General features: G+C 38.3%; 9 protein-coding genes across 9 annotated transcripts; 8 read left to right on the top strand and 1 right to left on the bottom strand. All coding sequences in view use genetic code 12, as the record gives it.

The window, feature by feature from the left end:
- Positions 1 to 992: 992 nt before the first annotated feature.
- Positions 993 to 2,486, top strand: CD36_70300 (cell surface protein, putative; the record flags this gene model as incomplete). The annotated part of the gene is made up of 1 exon (XM_002421205.1): positions 993 to 2,486. One exon carries the CDS (start codon positions 993 to 995, stop codon positions 2,484 to 2,486), a length of 1,494 nt encoding a protein of 497 aa, XP_002421250.1.
- Positions 2,487 to 4,136: 1,650 nt separating this feature from the next.
- On the top strand, positions 4,137 to 5,792 carry CD36_70290 (GTPase-activating protein for RHO1, putative; the record flags this gene model as incomplete). The annotated part of the gene is made up of 1 exon (XM_002421204.1): positions 4,137 to 5,792. The coding sequence occupies one exon, from the start codon at positions 4,137 to 4,139 to the stop codon at positions 5,790 to 5,792; it is 1,656 nt and encodes a 551-aa protein (XP_002421249.1).
- A 175-nt stretch (positions 5,793 to 5,967) lies between these two features.
- On the top strand, positions 5,968 to 7,020 carry CD36_70280 (RNA polymerase-associated protein, putative; the record flags this gene model as incomplete). The annotated part of the gene is made up of 1 exon (XM_002421203.1): positions 5,968 to 7,020. The coding sequence occupies one exon, from the start codon at positions 5,968 to 5,970 to the stop codon at positions 7,018 to 7,020; it is 1,053 nt and encodes a 350-aa protein (XP_002421248.1).
- Positions 7,021 to 7,113: 93 nt separating this feature from the next.
- On the top strand, positions 7,114 to 7,782 carry CD36_70270 (mitochondrial adenylate kinase, putative; the record flags this gene model as incomplete). Its single annotated transcript, XM_002421202.1, has 1 exon — positions 7,114 to 7,782. The coding sequence occupies one exon, from the start codon at positions 7,114 to 7,116 to the stop codon at positions 7,780 to 7,782; it is 669 nt and encodes a 222-aa protein (XP_002421247.1).
- Positions 7,783 to 7,827: 45 nt separating this feature from the next.
- Positions 7,828 to 10,173, top strand: CD36_70260 (5' to 3' DNA helicase, putative; the record flags this gene model as incomplete). The annotated part of the gene is made up of 1 exon (XM_002421201.1): positions 7,828 to 10,173. One exon carries the CDS (start codon positions 7,828 to 7,830, stop codon positions 10,171 to 10,173), a length of 2,346 nt encoding a protein of 781 aa, XP_002421246.1.
- Positions 10,174 to 10,248: 75 nt separating this feature from the next.
- CD36_70250 (conserved hypothetical protein) lies at positions 10,249 to 10,932 on the top strand (the record flags this gene model as incomplete). The annotated part of the gene is made up of 1 exon (XM_002421200.1): positions 10,249 to 10,932. One exon carries the CDS (start codon positions 10,249 to 10,251, stop codon positions 10,930 to 10,932), a length of 684 nt encoding a protein of 227 aa, XP_002421245.1.
- CD36_70240 (conserved hypothetical protein) lies at positions 10,910 to 11,449 on the bottom strand (the record flags this gene model as incomplete). Its single annotated transcript, XM_002421199.1, has 1 exon — positions 10,910 to 11,449. The coding sequence occupies one exon, from the start codon at positions 11,447 to 11,449 to the stop codon at positions 10,910 to 10,912; it is 540 nt and encodes a 179-aa protein (XP_002421244.1).
- Positions 11,450 to 11,755: 306 nt separating this feature from the next.
- CD36_70230 (amphiphysin-like lipid raft protein, putative) lies at positions 11,756 to 12,550 on the top strand (the record flags this gene model as incomplete). Its single annotated transcript, XM_002421198.1, has 1 exon — positions 11,756 to 12,550. One exon carries the CDS (start codon positions 11,756 to 11,758, stop codon positions 12,548 to 12,550), a length of 795 nt encoding a protein of 264 aa, XP_002421243.1.
- A 154-nt stretch (positions 12,551 to 12,704) lies between these two features.
- CD36_70220 (conserved hypothetical protein) lies at positions 12,705 to 15,554 on the top strand (the record flags this gene model as incomplete). Its single annotated transcript, XM_002421197.1, has 1 exon — positions 12,705 to 15,554. One exon carries the CDS (start codon positions 12,705 to 12,707, stop codon positions 15,552 to 15,554), a length of 2,850 nt encoding a protein of 949 aa, XP_002421242.1.
- Between the last annotated feature and the right edge of the window lie 178 nt (positions 15,555 to 15,732).

Genomic DNA, 15,732 nt, shown 5'->3' with positions numbered 1-15,732 from the left:
TTTTTTTTTTTTTTTGTTTGTTTGGGTTTTGGAACCACATTCTCTATGTTGCAAATCTCTCTTCATAGCCCCTTTGCATTTCCACACAATGATGGATTGATCCATTCAACTGTGAAACCGTTGACTGATATGACACTTTCCCCTGCCATGTTTATTGTTACTCTATTGAACTGGAGAACCTTGGTTAGACAAGTGTAATACAAAGAAAAAAGAATGCTCCTACAAGCCCGATATCGCCGTTAACGATCTGCTTGGAACCAAGAAAAATACAAGACTAAAAGAAAAAAAAAAAAAAGGGCCAATGAATGAATTATTTATGCCAAGGAATTGTGACTTCTAGTAACTGGACTTATCAGATTCATCAGCAATCCAAATCTTTTTTTTTTTTCTCTTAACCTTGTAATTGGCACCAACACAATAAGTTGGAAGTTTACAGAAAATCTGATTTTTGTTTTTAGCAGATTAAGATGGTCCCATATCAAGGTATCGTATAATAGAACCATAGAAACAAGATTTTTTTTTTTGCGGACTTAACGCAGCTATTGGGTCTCGTTTGCTAATTTTTAGTATTGGCATTGAATTTTTCTTGCCACTGCTGTTGATGATTGGCTAACATTAAAGCTCGTTTCTGTAAAAATCTTACACAATTCCAAAACAATGGGATAGACAATTAAATTAAAATCGCGTAAATTAATTATCACAACAAAGAAAAACCTTTGGAAATTCTCTGATTGTCCAATCAATGCTATAGATGCCGTTTTTTTTTAATTTCGGGTTTGTTGCAATATCTGGATATATCGAAAACTTACGATAATTTAAAATTTGCTTTGTGGATTTTAGCTGCTTAAAAGGGATAATACAATGATTGGATATCGCTAAATTCCGTATATTTCGAGAATAGTTGATTTGGTTTGGTACTTATAGAGCCCTGGTTCCCAAAATTTGAAAATGGGATTGGGTGTGAAATTGTCAAACCAAAAGGATACTCAGCAATGCTTCCATCCATTGTTATTTCAATCGTTTTAGCGTCCTTAGTGTGTGCCGATTCATCTTCTATAACAGAAGCACCAACAACAACTGCTGCAGATAACCCATACACTATCTACCCAAGTGTTGCCAAGACTGCTTCCATCAATGGGTTTGCTGATAGAATCTACGATCAATTACCAGAATGTGCTAAGCCATGTATGTTCCAAAACACAGGCGCAACTCCATGTCCATACTGGGATACTGGCTGTTTGTGTATTATGCCAACATTTGCAGGAGCTATTGGGTCCTGTATTGCTAAAAATTGTAAAGGACAAGACGTTGTTACTGCTACTAGTTTGGGTACATCCATTTGTTCTGTTGCTGGTGTCTGGGAACCATACTGGATGGTTCCAGCTAATGTACAAAGCAGTTTAAGTGTAGCTGCTGCTGCTGTTGTTGCAACTTCAGATAGTGCATCTGAAACCCCATCAGTATCAGGCTCCTCATCTCAAGTTCCACAAGAAACATCTTACAGTGTATCTGAAACCCCATCAGTATCAGGCTCCTTATCCCAAGTTCCACAAGAAACATCTTACAGTGTATCTGAAACCCCATCAGAATCTTCCTCTGAAGCTCCACAAAAGACTTCAGGTGTTTCAGTTATTCCATCGCAATCTGCTAATAACTCATCTGTTGCCATTTCTGAAAGTGTGGCACTTTCAAGTAGTTCACTGTTGTCCTCATCAAGCTACGGAAATTCTACCATAGAACAACCATCCACTTCCATCAAGTCAGATGTGACATCTATTACTGGTCCAGTTACTACAGATAAAGTTATAACCAACGATTCTGGAATTGTCATTACATCCACCGTTATTATTACTCATGTTTCTGAATATTGTGATCAAACTTCTGCTGCTGCTGTTCAATCATCAGCATGTGAAGAACAGTCAAGTGCCAAATCAGAACAAGCTTCTGCTTCATCAGAACAAGTTAAGGTTATCACTAGTGTGGTTTGGTGCGAGTCGTCTATTCAATCTGTCGAGGCAGCTAAATCGAGTGCAGAAGCTGCTCATAAAACAGAGGTTGTTGCTAGCTGTGCAAGCGAATTGAGTTCTTTGAGTTCCGCTAAATCTGAAGCTATCAAGACTGTTTCTAGCTTGGTTGAAGTTCAAAAGTCTGCAGTTGCCAAACAAACATCATTAGCTGCTGTACAATCATCTGCTGCTTCCGTACAGTTGAGTGCTGCTCAGACCCAAAAGTCTTCTGAGGCTGTCGCGGTTGCCCAAACTGCTGTCGCTGAAGCTTCTAAAGCTGCTGATGAAATTGTAACTGAAGTTGTTAACATTACAAAGACAGTTACTTCTGGTAAGGAGACTGGGGTTTCCCAAGCAACTTCACCAGCTGCTTCTGCTAGCACTCATTCTGTTGCTGTTGCTAATATGGCAAACACCAAGTTTGCAACCACAATGTCTTTGTTGGTCGCTAGTTTTGCGTTCATTGGTCTCTTCATTTAAGAGGTATAATATTATTTCGGGTAGGACAAACACCTCAATCTTCATTAGTTCCTGCAATTGTTATTTTAGATTTTCTTGACAAGTATTTTATTAGTTTTGTTTCGGTTACTACTAGAGTAGTTAGTATTTGTATAAAAGTTTTGTTATATATATATATATATTGATTTGAAAAATGTACTATGAATTCAACCCTGCAACCAAATGTTATTTTTGTTTGGCCTCGGTATTTCTTAAAATAGTTGGAAATTCACCCAAATAGGAAGGCAAACAATTAGAGAAAAAACAATTGTTCCACAAATTCTATTTTAGGTGAATTAAAAAATTGAACGACCAGGAAAAGTCTAGACCTTTTAGAATGAATTTTGTGTAACCACACCATCTTGATAGTTTCTAATCGCCATGTTAAACTATTGTTTCAGATTAGAACTTGATAGTTAGATTTTGATCTGTACTGGTTTAGCCGGTCATCAAGACTTGGTGAAGAATAGAAATCCTCTTAGAGTAGTCTTCTTGGTAGTGGTCATGTTTTGTGTACATTCCATCAAGAATATTGTCCCTAGCCAAACAATATCAATCTGTACTAAATCTGCAGGTGTTGATACACTAAGAGGTTTCTGTACACCAAGAGTTCTAACAGTTGTCTAAACTGGTTTAGAGGTGAATTCATTTCCAATCATGAAAGAAAACAAGGCAGAAATATCCAGTTTCAGGAGCAAGTGTAATAACGACGATTGTTGTAGGTGTCATTCCAACCGCAAACTTGCTAAATATCGAAACGAAAAAAAAAAAAAAAAAATAATGCTGTTTATCGTATTTATATCTTTTTCGTTAGGATTTACTCAAATTTCCGACGAAAAGTTTCAGAGGCGGAACAATAATTGAAGTTTGTAACAACAACAACCAAAAAAAAGAAAAAAACGTTTGGCTTTGGTCAGGTGTATAAAACAATGGTATGGGGAGATTATTGATGGTACACTCATTAATGGAATGTCTAACTTACGAATCGTGTTAAACACAGCGTATTAATGGCTGACTATATTTTCAGCCAAAGAAAAGAGCAAGAATATTTTGACACACACAGTTTGTGCTAAATTTAGCTTTCATAGTTGCTGCTGTTGTGCTTGCATGACTAAACCAAAGTGTAGATGGTCGAGTTTTGGTCTTTACAAATTAAGTTCATAATAAAATCCCACACCTTTAGAATACTGTTGTGACCGTACGTACCTACCAAGCATAATATAGACATACTATTCAATGGAAAGGTTGTACAACGCTGACAAAAGAAGACAATAGTACTTTAGTGCATGTAACAATAAAATGAGTTCTCGCACATTTTGCACTACTACCCACTTGACTACGGACACACACTCACTCACACGTTAGTATCAACAATAAAAATTTTTATTATTTTCTTTTTTCTTTTGTAAATTCAACTTCCCCCGCCTCCTTTTCCATTCTCACAATATAACAGAATATATAATATATATATATATATTATTTTAATTGTTTACTTATTTCACTTTTAGCTATATTTTCATAAATCTACTACCCAACAGTTACAATTTTTTTTTTTTCTTTTCTTTTCTTTTCTTTTCTTTTTTGGTTTTTCACTTCTATTTGTTCATTCGTTTTACACCAAGATAGTTAATCATGTCATCACCGAATACAGGCAAGAGCTTGTTTAATACATTTACGAGGAATTTGAAAATGGTCTTGTCCAACGAATCGTTACCGCATGTAAGTGATAACGAAAATGATTCAAAAAGTCCCTTAAGCACGTCTCCACCACAGAATATACCTATACCACAAAACCCATCGTTATTTCACAACCCGCATCAACCATCAACACCATCAGGCAATAGTTATTTAAATGCTGTACACAGCGGTATTAGTCGTGTAAGATCTAATTCGCTCAATCCATCGGAAACTAGTGTACGCCAACAGAATGTATACTTTGGTGTGACATTAGATAATGCGTTGGAACAAGGCTTTGCGAAGATCTCAATTTTGGGTACTGATAACAACCCTGATGGGTTAAACTACGGCAAGATTCCAATAGTTGTTGCCAAATGTGGTGTTTATTTGAAGAAAAATGGGTTGACCGTAGAGGGAATATTTAGAGTTGGGGGGTCCTCGAAACGGTTAAAAGAATTACAGATAATCTTCAACACGCCTCCAGATTTTGGAAAAAAGTTAAATTGGGAGGGTTACACTGTCCACGATGCGGCCACTATTTTAAGGAGGTATTTGAACGCATTACCCGAACCTTTGATACCACTAGATATGTATGAGGTTTTCCGTGACCCGCTCAGAAATAGGAGCAGGATAATCAACTATATGAAATATAAAGCCGCAGTTGCCACATCGAGTATTAGCAGTCCAAACCCTCACACAGCAAGAGCTAATGGCAACAGCAGTAACTCATATTTCCCTGATATGAGCCAGCCGTTAACAGAAGCCAATATTGGCAAGTTGAATCACGACATAGCCCCACGAAAAAATTCAGAATCGTCATCCAATGTATTCTCACAGAGTGCGCCGATGCCACTAAGTGAAGAGGAAATCAACACCAAAAGCAAGAAAAAATCCAAGAGTTATAAGAAATTAACTAATGATATTCACGAAGCTATTGACGAGTATAAACTTCTAGTGAATGAGTTGCCCTTGGCTTCTAAGCAATTGCTTTTCTACATTTTGGACTTGCTTTCAATGGTACAAGCACAATCGAAAGAGAATTTAATGAATTCAAGAAACCTCGCAGCCATTTTCCAGCCATCTATTTTATCACACCCGAACCATGATATGGACCCTGTTGAGTATGCATTGTCACAGGCAGTAGTTGAATTTCTCATAAAATATTCGTATAAATTGTTGCCTACAACTGTGTCGGCTCCAGAATCAACCAGTCCTGCTATAAAATCACCTATTGCCGCCACTACTATCCCTGCTCGCGAAGAAAGTGATGTAACATCTACCAGCACCACACCGTTAAATGAAGAATCACATCTATCAAAAGAGAATTATCCACATCGTGAGTCGGTGACTTCTGAACCCCACGATAGTCTAGTGGCGGGGTTTCAACACAATGTGACTGGGTCAATTCCATTTGATTCAGATATAGAGAGTGACATTGGATCAGATTTAGATGATTTGAATTTTCAACAATTAAAACTAAATGATGGGTCTCCAATTAAATCGTCGTCAACTCCGCCTTCCGCTCTTGAAATACAGTCAGCACCACAAATGCCTGCTGCTATAGTAGTTTCTCCGCCATCGTCACTGTCCGTTCACCAACTGGATAAGTGAACCTAACCCGTAATTATTTGTTTTTGTATGAATTATTGTATCTATTTATGTATTGTATAGAGAGAGAAAAAAAAAATGCGTGTCTGAACCAAAAATATTTTTCAGCACAACCAAAAAGAAAAAAACAAAAAAAAAAACAAGCAACTAAACTGAACAACTTCTCCGTCTAGTAACAATGTCTGATGAAGAGAAGATTAATCAAAATGAAGTAGATGAAGAGATCGATGATTTGTTTGGAGAGGAAGAGCAAGAGCAAGAGCAAGAGGAAGAAGAAGAAGAAGAACAGGAATCACAAACCACCAAAAAGATAATTGATTTGTCTTTACCACGCCATGCAGTTGTGCTGGTTATGGAAAAAGATGTGAGGTTATTGAAAACTCCTGACTTTTTAAACATTGAAGCTCATCCATTCGATCCTTCCAGTTTTAAGGAACAGATAGAGAGCAATAATAAAGCTCGGGCAGAGAGGGGATTGACTGCAAAGGAAATCCATAACGAACAGATGACAGAGAAATTGTTGAATGAAAACACAATTAGATGGAGATACCATAATGCTGGCAATGATGAAATTGTCAAACAATCGAACGCTCATTTTGTGGAATGGAATGACGGGTCGGTATCATTGAAAGTGGGAAATGAGATATATGATGTTAGAGAATTGCCTTTACTTGATCATTTATTAGTGAAAAGCCATCAAGCTGCTGAAATCTTACAATCAGATTCGATTATTTCGAAAGCCATTAATCTTTTACCGGCGTCGTCGAGTCATAGAAAGATTCTTGTCAAGAATATCACCAAAAAAGAAAAAATCTTGAACACAATTACAGATGTTGATCCATTAGAGAAGCAACGACTTGCAGATGAAGATGTGCGTAAGGCGATGAAGATGAAACGACAAATGGAGTCTAGAAGACGATTACAAGAAGAAAAATGGGAGAGAAGTGGCAGCCCGGGCACCAGAGTCCAAGAAAGTTCATATGAAAGATTTGAACGAACTTATGAGGGAGATGGGTACGATGAAAATGATGATTTTGTTGCTGGCGATGAAGAAGAGATTGAAGAGTATGATGAAGAGGAGGAAGAGGAATTCGAACGGGGTGCTGAGAGGCTAACACATTTAAAAGAAGAAGGTGCTGCCAAGTACCGAAGACAGTCTGAAGAGGCCGAAGATGAAGATGAAAAAACAAGGAAAAGAAGAAGAATTATTGATTCCGAGGATGAAGAGTGAGTGTATAGTAAGTCTGTAAAAAGCAAAAGAAAAACAAAAAATCTGCGAACAAAAATAATTCTGTTGACCATTTATGCCTCCCCACACCATTTGATGAACCCACTTAGAATCTTACTCTTGGGAGCACCAGGATCAGGTAAAGGCACTCAAACATCACGATTGCTAAAGAGGTTTACTCAATTACAATCATTGTCTTCTGGGGATATTTTACGAAACCAAATACGTCTAGGGTCTGCAATTGGCAAGCAAGCACAGTCATATATCAAAAATGGATCTTTGGTTCCCGACAAAATAATGGTTGGCCTTATCACTGCCGAGTTGGAAAAGAAAAAGTGGTTAACCCAAACGTCTAGTTGGTTATTAGATGGGTTTCCTAGAACTGTCAACCAAGCAAAGGAATTGGATCGTGTGATACAAAATCGAGCCAATTTTAATTTAGTGGTTGAGTTGGATGTTGACCAGAAGGTTATTTTACAAAGAATTGAGGCTAGATGGATTCATGAAGCTAGTGGGAGAGTGTATAATTTAGATTATAACCCACCCAAAGTGCCATTCAAAGATGACGTTACGGGTGAGGCTTTGACGAAACGTCAAGACGATACCGCTAAGGTGTTTCAAAAAAGGTTGGACCAGTATAATGAAGAAATCGAGCCTTTAAAGGAGTTTTACAAGGAGAAAGGGTTGTTGTATTCTGTTAGTGGTGATACTTCGGATATAATCTATCCAAAGTTGGAGAAATTAATTGTAGATAGATTTACATAGCCAGAAAAAAAAAAAAATATTTTCTACGATTGTTTCTCTTCATCAATGAAATTCTATATTGACGACCTACCTGTTCTATTCCCGTATCCAAGAATATATCCAGAGCAATATGCGTATATGTGTGATATCAAAAAGACCCTAGATGTAGGTGGCAACTGTATATTGGAAATGCCTTCAGGAACTGGGAAGACGGTATCGTTACTTTCGCTTACAGTGGCGTATCAAATGCATTATCCAGAACATAGGAAAATCGTTTACTGTTCGCGTACCATGTCTGAGATTGAAAAGGCATTGATTGAATTGCATAAATTGATGGAGTTTAGGGCCAACGAGTTGGGAGAGGTTGAAGATTTTCGCGGGTTAGGTTTGACAAGTAGAAAGAACCTTTGTCTTCACCCAACAATTTCCAAAGAACGTAAGGGAGTGGTAGTTGATGAAAAATGTAGGAGAATCACTAATGGACAATTGAAGGAGAAGATTGAAAAAGGGGTAATAACTGAAGAAGACCAAGTTCGTGACCCAGAAACTAATAGTTTGTGCTCGTATCATGAAAAATTGTACGATTTAGAGCCTCATAACTTGGTGCCACTGGGAGTTTATTCATTTGATGCGTTGCTCAAATATTGTAAGGAAGAAGGAACGTGTCCATACTTTACAGTAAGACGAATGATCCCCTTTTGTAACATTATAATCTACTCGTATCATTATTTGCTAGATCCCAAAATTGCTGAACGTGTTTCACGCGAATTGTCCAAAGATAGTATTGTTATATTTGATGAGGCGCACAATATTGATAACGTTTGTATTGAGTCGTTGTCGTTGGATTTGACTGATGAAACTTTAAAGAAAGCGTCGCGAGGAGCCAATAAGTTGGGAGAGGCCATTGAGGATATGAAGACGCAGGACAGTGAAAAGTTACAGAATGAATATGAACAATTGGTCGAAGGGTTGAGACAAGCCGAGATCGCTAGAGACCAAGAATTGTTTATGGCCAATCCGGTATTGCCACAGGATTTATTAGATGAAGCTATTCCTGGGAATATTAGAAAAGGTGAGCATTTTATTGCATTTTTGAAACGGTTTATAGAGTATTTGAAGACAAGGATGAAGGTGTTGCATGTTATAAGTGAGACTCCCACAAGTTTCTTGCAGCATTTAAAAGAGTTGACATATATTGAGAGGAAACCATTACGATTTTGTTCGGAGAGGTTATCGTTGTTGGTGAGAACATTGGAATTGACTGAGATTGAGGATTTTAATGCTTTGAAAGATATTGCCACTTTTGCCACGTTAGTGTCGACTTATGATAGTGGGTTCCAGTTGATATTAGAGCCATACGAGACTGAGGGAAGCACGGTTCCGAATCCCATATTACATTTCACGTGTCTAGATGCATCGATCGCCATCAAGCCCGTGTTTGATAGGTTTTCGTCGGTTATTATCACTTCAGGAACTATCTCACCATTAGATATGTATCCGAAAATGTTGAAATTTGAGACTGTCATCCAAGAGTCGTATGCAATGACGTTGGCACGCAGATCGTTTTTGCCAATGATTGTCACCAAGGGATCTGACCAAGTGTCTATATCTTCAAGGTTTGAAATCCGTAATGACCCGTCGGTGGTGCGAAATTATGGGTCATTGTTAATTGAGTTTGCCAAAATTACGCCTGATGGTATGGTGGTTTTCTTCCCCTCGTATCTTTATATGGAGTCTATTATTTCCATGTGGCAGAATATGGGGGTTTTGGATGAAGTGTGGAAACATAAATTGATTTTAGTTGAAACGCCTGATGCACAGGAGACGTCATTGGCATTGGAAACATACAGAAAGGCGTGTTCCAACGGAAGAGGGGCAGTGTTGTTGTCGGTTGCTCGTGGTAAAGTTTCAGAAGGGATCGATTTTGATCACCACTATGGAAGAACGGTCTTGATGATAGGTATACCTTTTCAATACACCGAGTCGAGGATATTAAAGGCAAGATTAGAGTTTATGAGAGATCATTTCCAAATCAAAGAGAATGACTTTTTATCGTTCGATGCCATGAGACATGCAGCGCAGTGTTTGGGAAGAGTTTTGCGAGGGAAAGACGACTATGGTATTATGGTTTTAGCTGATCGAAGATTTGCAAGAAAGAAGAACCAGTTGCCGAAATGGATAGCACAGGCGTTGAATGATTCGGATACGAATTTGTCTACAGATATGGCACTTGCAACCGCCAAAAAATTTTTACGAAGTTTGGCTCAACCAACCAACCCAAAAGACCTGGAAGGGGTGTCGATATGGAATATTGATCAGTTGCAAGAGTATCAGAAACAATTTCAAAAAATCGAAGAGGTGGAGGAGAAGGAGTTTATGGATATTGATGAGGAAGATCTAGATTTGTTGTAAGCGAGAGAGCAAAACAAAAACAAAAAAAAAAAAAAAAAATTAATAATTTCTTTTGTAGTTGTTGTATAGCACAATATGGATGTTGTTCTTGAAATTGACAAATATTGTATTAGGGTGGGGGTGGCAGGAGAGGTTAGTCCAGTAGTTGTGCCTATCTGCTTTGACTATATAGGAGAGTCATCGTATTTGGAGGACCATGCCTTGACCAAAGAACAGGCGCAATCAATACTAGTGCAGTTAAATTCGGAAAGCCAGCAGCTATTTGAAGAGTATCGCCAATCCTTGGGTACATGGTTGGATATAGAGAACGTGTCATTTAGCTTACTACAGAAACTTATTTATGCTGCATTTAAGGAATTGCCCGTTAACCCCAAGCGGTGCTTTGTTGTTGATCACCGGTTCTCAGAAAAACTACAGCGGGCAATATGTTCCATCTTGTTTGAGTATCGGGCCAAGTCGGTTGTGTTTATACCGGGAGCAGTGCTAGCGGTATTGGGAAGCAACAGAAGAGATGGATTATGGGTTGATGCCGTACGAAAGACAATACATAAAGTGATAGATTTGAGAGAGATTGGCGTTTACAGCATAGATGTGGATATAAATACAATTATACAAAGAAGCGACATAGATATACGCAAAACACTAAGGGAAAATATTATTAGCAACATGGATACCGTTGGGAGCTGGACAGCGTGTTCTTTATATGTTCGTGAAGTGGCTACTGGTTGGCCCGAGATTAGGAAAGATATATATCCCTAAATACTTGATCTAAATATACGTCTTCCTGTGTAAATTCAGCAGGAACATTTGGTGTGTGATTAATATATTCTGACCACGGATTTTGCGGCGACCACCACGAAGGTTTTTGTTGGTTATCGCCCATTTCAAATTCGAAGATTCTGGTTAGTGCCAATTCGTCGGTGGTTGTTGTATCGTTTCCAAATGGGAAAGCGTGTACTTTTGTAGTGACAATTTCTTGTAAGTTCAATGCGCAATCAACTAACGGCTCTCTCATATGTGGTTGGATGGCGACAGCCACAAAAGGGTAATTTGTTTCGTCTAACAAAGTAGGGAAGTATACATCTTCCTCCTCCTTTAATACTGGCGACGCTTCATAAAACTCGTCGTTACTTGAGGTGCTGAATTCTCTGCTGGCGGCTAATCTAACAATGCTATGAGAATGTTGAATTAGGTTTGGAAAGTTCTCGTAGACATTGGAATCAATTCTGGCAAGTGGAGCTGAATCAACACCGTGCTTTTTTGGAATACCTTCCATTATTTGTCTTGTTTCATCAATTGGCCAATATAATCTTGAAAGTATTGGATATCACTTTCGTATTTGTCACAAATGGTTTTTGAGTCCCTAATATTACGAATGATCAAATTGATCTTCTCTTGAAGTTTGAGTATTTCCTGGACTTTTTCTTGTTCTGTAGTAGCAGGCTGGTCTGGCATGTGTGGAAGAAAGAAAGAAGGAAGGAAGGAAGGAGGGTGTGGTTTATTTTTTTTATTTTTCTCGTCATTCATTTTTTTTCGATAAATTCCCGCACACTTCTTTTTCTTCTTCATCAACCAAATATAAATGTCTTGGGGAGGGTTTAAGAAAGCAATCAATCGTGCTGGTGCAGCAGTCACTGTCAAGGATGTTGACAAGACTATGGATAAAGACTTTGACGTGGAGGAAAGAAGATACAAGACGTTAAAAACAGCTGGTACGAATTTACAAAAAGCCGCCAAGGGGTATTTGGACAACATTAGAGCAATCACGAATTCACAAGTTACAATTGCTGAGATTATTTATAATTTGTATGAAGAGTCGAAGCAAGGACAATCGCTTTACTCAAATGTCGGGACTTACTACTTGCAGAGTGTGAAAGAGTTTGATGAAGAAACAGTGAAACAAATAGATGGGCCCTACAGGGAGACTGTCTTGGATCCGATTGGTAAATTTTCAAACTACTTTACTGAAATTGATGAGGCAATAAAGAAGAGAGCCCATAAGAAAATTGACTATGAGCAATGTAAATCGAAAGTAAGAAGATTGGTTGATAAACCTGCCAAAGACGCTGCCAAGTTGCCACGGGCCGAAAAGGAATTGTCAATGGCGAAAGAGATATATGATGAATTGAATGATCAATTAAAGGCAGAGTTGCCACAGTTGATTGCATTAAGAGTGCCCTTCTATGATCCTTCATTTGAGGCATTGGTAAAGATTCAATTGAGGTTTTGTACAGAGGGTTACTCGAGATTGGCACAAATCCAACAATACTTGGACCCAGCATCTAGAGATGAATATGCCAATGGGTTGTTGGATGGGAAGATTGATGATATGTTGGCACAAATGCAAGGTTTGAGTATAACATCTTTAGGGAAATAAAGGTTTTTGTGTAGGAAGAGAGAGTTATCGAATTAAATTGAAGAGTGCGCCTACTCCCAAAAAAAAAAAAAAAAAAAAAAAATAATAAAAATTTTAGTCAAGAAAAAAAAAAAAAAATAAATCGTAGAACCCACTCTGCATTTTTATACCAACTATGAAACGGTTGGTTCAAGAGTATATAAGGACAATACTCAGGCATCCGTTGTTGTTTATACAATTGCCATTGCTAATAGTGTTTACGCTATCGTATAATATTTTGTACGATTTTACGGTTAAACAATTTAATTCATTGTTTTTATATGGAGTTCAGAAAGTTAGTCAAGCACCAGATATATGCACAGGGAAGTATGTTACCCAGATTACGTTACAGGCCGAAAATGTTTTGGATGTGGAGTATTTGAAGAAGGTGGAAGAGATTAGGAAAGAGTTTAGTTGTGTCATTGCCCCTGCTACTGAATTTGGACTGAGGAGATCATTGATAAGATACTTTAATGAGATGAACATACCTTTGGCTCATTTGTTTCTTGATAATTTGACATATTCAAATCATTTTATTCATTCAGCAAGGATACTAAAGGTTTATGTGATACATGATGGGGAAGCATCCATGACTCATCAGGCGAAGCATTTCCTAAAGTATTATTCGATACAAGCAGGGTTGTCGAAAGCAAAATATTATTTCTGGATTAGCAATGTGGGGATCCTCGTGGGGATTTGCGGGTATTTGTTGCACATCTATTTAGCACTTGCCAATAGTCATAGAGTTAGGTCTAATCTAAGAGTGTTGTGGCGATGGTTAATGAGCGTGTTTTTGTGCTGCTTTGCATCAGCGAGTTTGATTACCAAAATGGAAGGTGCCAAAATGTGGAATCTTGTATTTGAACCGCTGACGATGTTTACCAAGGCGTCATATTTTTTGATGGTTGTTGTTCTTTGTTCAAGGAATATGTTTACGACGACTGATATACTGGAACGGAACAAGATGGTGAATTATTATAGTGGGTGGCATGGTCTACCGTTGTTGTTCAAAATACTTTTGAAGAATTTAGCAATTTTGGCGGTGGTGCTAGGATGTTGTTTGATGTTGGTGTTTGCTGCATTTAAGGGTGAGCTTCAGCATTTTTTGGAGTATCAGTTGATGAAAATGTTTATGGTAGTAGTTGTTGCGTTGATCATTGAAGTTTGTATGGAATTGACTTTTTTTGTTGGAGTTGTGATTATTGATCTGAAGAAGGAGTCGTTGAATTTGGATGAGGGTGCGAACGTGATATCGTCGTGGTTGAAACGAACAAAGGCTGAGTCATGGAGGTACAGGCTAGGCACGAGACTACTTAGGGTGAAAAATTATGGCACTGACATTTTGCATATTCCGTTGGGGGTTTTGTTGATGCTTGTGATGCTCAGTCATTGGACGATTGTTATGCCAGAGCAAGTGACGGCAATCACAGTTTCACATTCAAACACGTATATCTATTACCTCGAGTATATGTTGTTGGTGGTGTTTATTGTTGCAATTGTTGCTCTAGTGGTACCACCAATGGGTACCCCTGAACCAGTTGAGTTTACTGATACTACCAAGAGTTATAATAGTATTGTGTTGAACACTAAGTCGGACATATTAAGGATATCGACCAACACCAAGACTTCAAGTATTGTCACTACATCTTTGGATCATAGGGTATTATTTTGGACACCGCAAGGGCGTGATCCAGAGCCAATAAACATCGATTGTGATTTATGGCCAGTCAATCATTTAGGCCTTAATGATGATGGGAGTTTTATCGTGCTAGTCAATTTTAAAGGTGGGGTAATTAAAGGATTTGATAAGAAAGAGATGAGAGTGAAGTGGACGCAGTTGATTCACACCCCGCGCAAACCGAAGGTATTGGAATCTTTTTTTCGGAGGAGAACAGTGCCGGGATTTTTAGCACGGAAGATGATTAGAAAGAGAAGAGGCAGTGATGCATCAATGTCTTCAGTAAACTCTCTGATCAACGCCAACTTCCCACCGCCAATTCAAATGAAGTCCTTTGGACAGAAACAACGTGAGAGGAAAGAGAATATTAGCAGAGAAGAGTTTGTGATGGTTTTGGATAATGGGGAGATACTTGTTGTATCGTGTAGCGACGGGAAGATTGAGAGTTATGATGTGAAAGAGCCACTAACTAGTGCAATTAAGATTAGGACCCCAAGAGTGCTGGACCGAATAGTTGTGCAAACTACGAAAATGGACATTATTGTGGTAAATATTATCAACAACAATATGAAGTTTCGGCAGCTAAAGATAGAGTCGAAGCCACTGAGTTTGAATCCACCAGGTATATATGCAGTTGAGTTTGTTGGGTTTTTCATTAGAGTTGAAGGGTTGGAGTGTCAGCTTATTGATGTGAACACGGGGGTTATTATGAAACTGTTTGCAATAGGCAATATGAAACCGAACACACTAAAAGTGTCGTTTCCGGAACCGTCGCATTGTCGGTTTTGTGGGAGTGCAGCTCTATCGTCATTTAGTGTGATGTATGAGAATGAAGGGAGTCAAGTAGTTGTTGTGCACACATTTAAGGTTGACAAGAAGGCGATATGCCTAAGAGTGGAAAGAGATCCGAGAGAAATACGTTGTGTTGGGTTTGGTGGCGCTGATGAAAACGTTAATTGGTATAATAATGTTGTTGGGTATGAAGTGACAGCAGTGAATCTGATGATAGGGGTGGTGGTTAACAAGACAGAAGAGGTTGTGGCTAAGGGTACACTGGGATTACAGTCTTTACGGAATAGGAAGATTAAGAAACAGAAAGAGTATCAGCTTATGGTGGTGAGTTTGGGAAGTGGTAAGGCTGAGTACTATCCGTATAACAAGATTGGCACGTTATGGCAAGTGGTAAGATATGGACACAAATCAGTGATTCTTAATCTTGGTAGTCGGATGGAGATTGTATACTTGGGGAACAGCAATTTAATTGAGTATATAGATGATAATTCTTTAAAGTTTAATAGAGGTGTATAGGAAAGAATACTAAGAATTATAAATAGATGCAATCTTACCAATAAAGCAGACTCAGCAGGAGAAAACAAAATTTTTAGGGTGAAGTTTTTGACAGAAGGTTGGTGTTGGTATTAAAACCGACATCAATAATCAAGTTTTGAGATTGAGGAGGTTAGATGAGAATAACAAAATATGTTGC

Source organism: Candida dubliniensis, chromosome 7 (assembly GCF_000026945.1).
Source record: "Candida dubliniensis CD36 chromosome 7, complete sequence".
Taxonomy (NCBI): domain Eukaryota; kingdom Fungi; phylum Ascomycota; class Pichiomycetes; order Serinales; family Debaryomycetaceae; genus Candida; species Candida dubliniensis.
The sequence above is the reverse complement of the archived record's forward strand: the minus strand, read 5'-3'. Positions and strand labels throughout refer to the sequence as shown.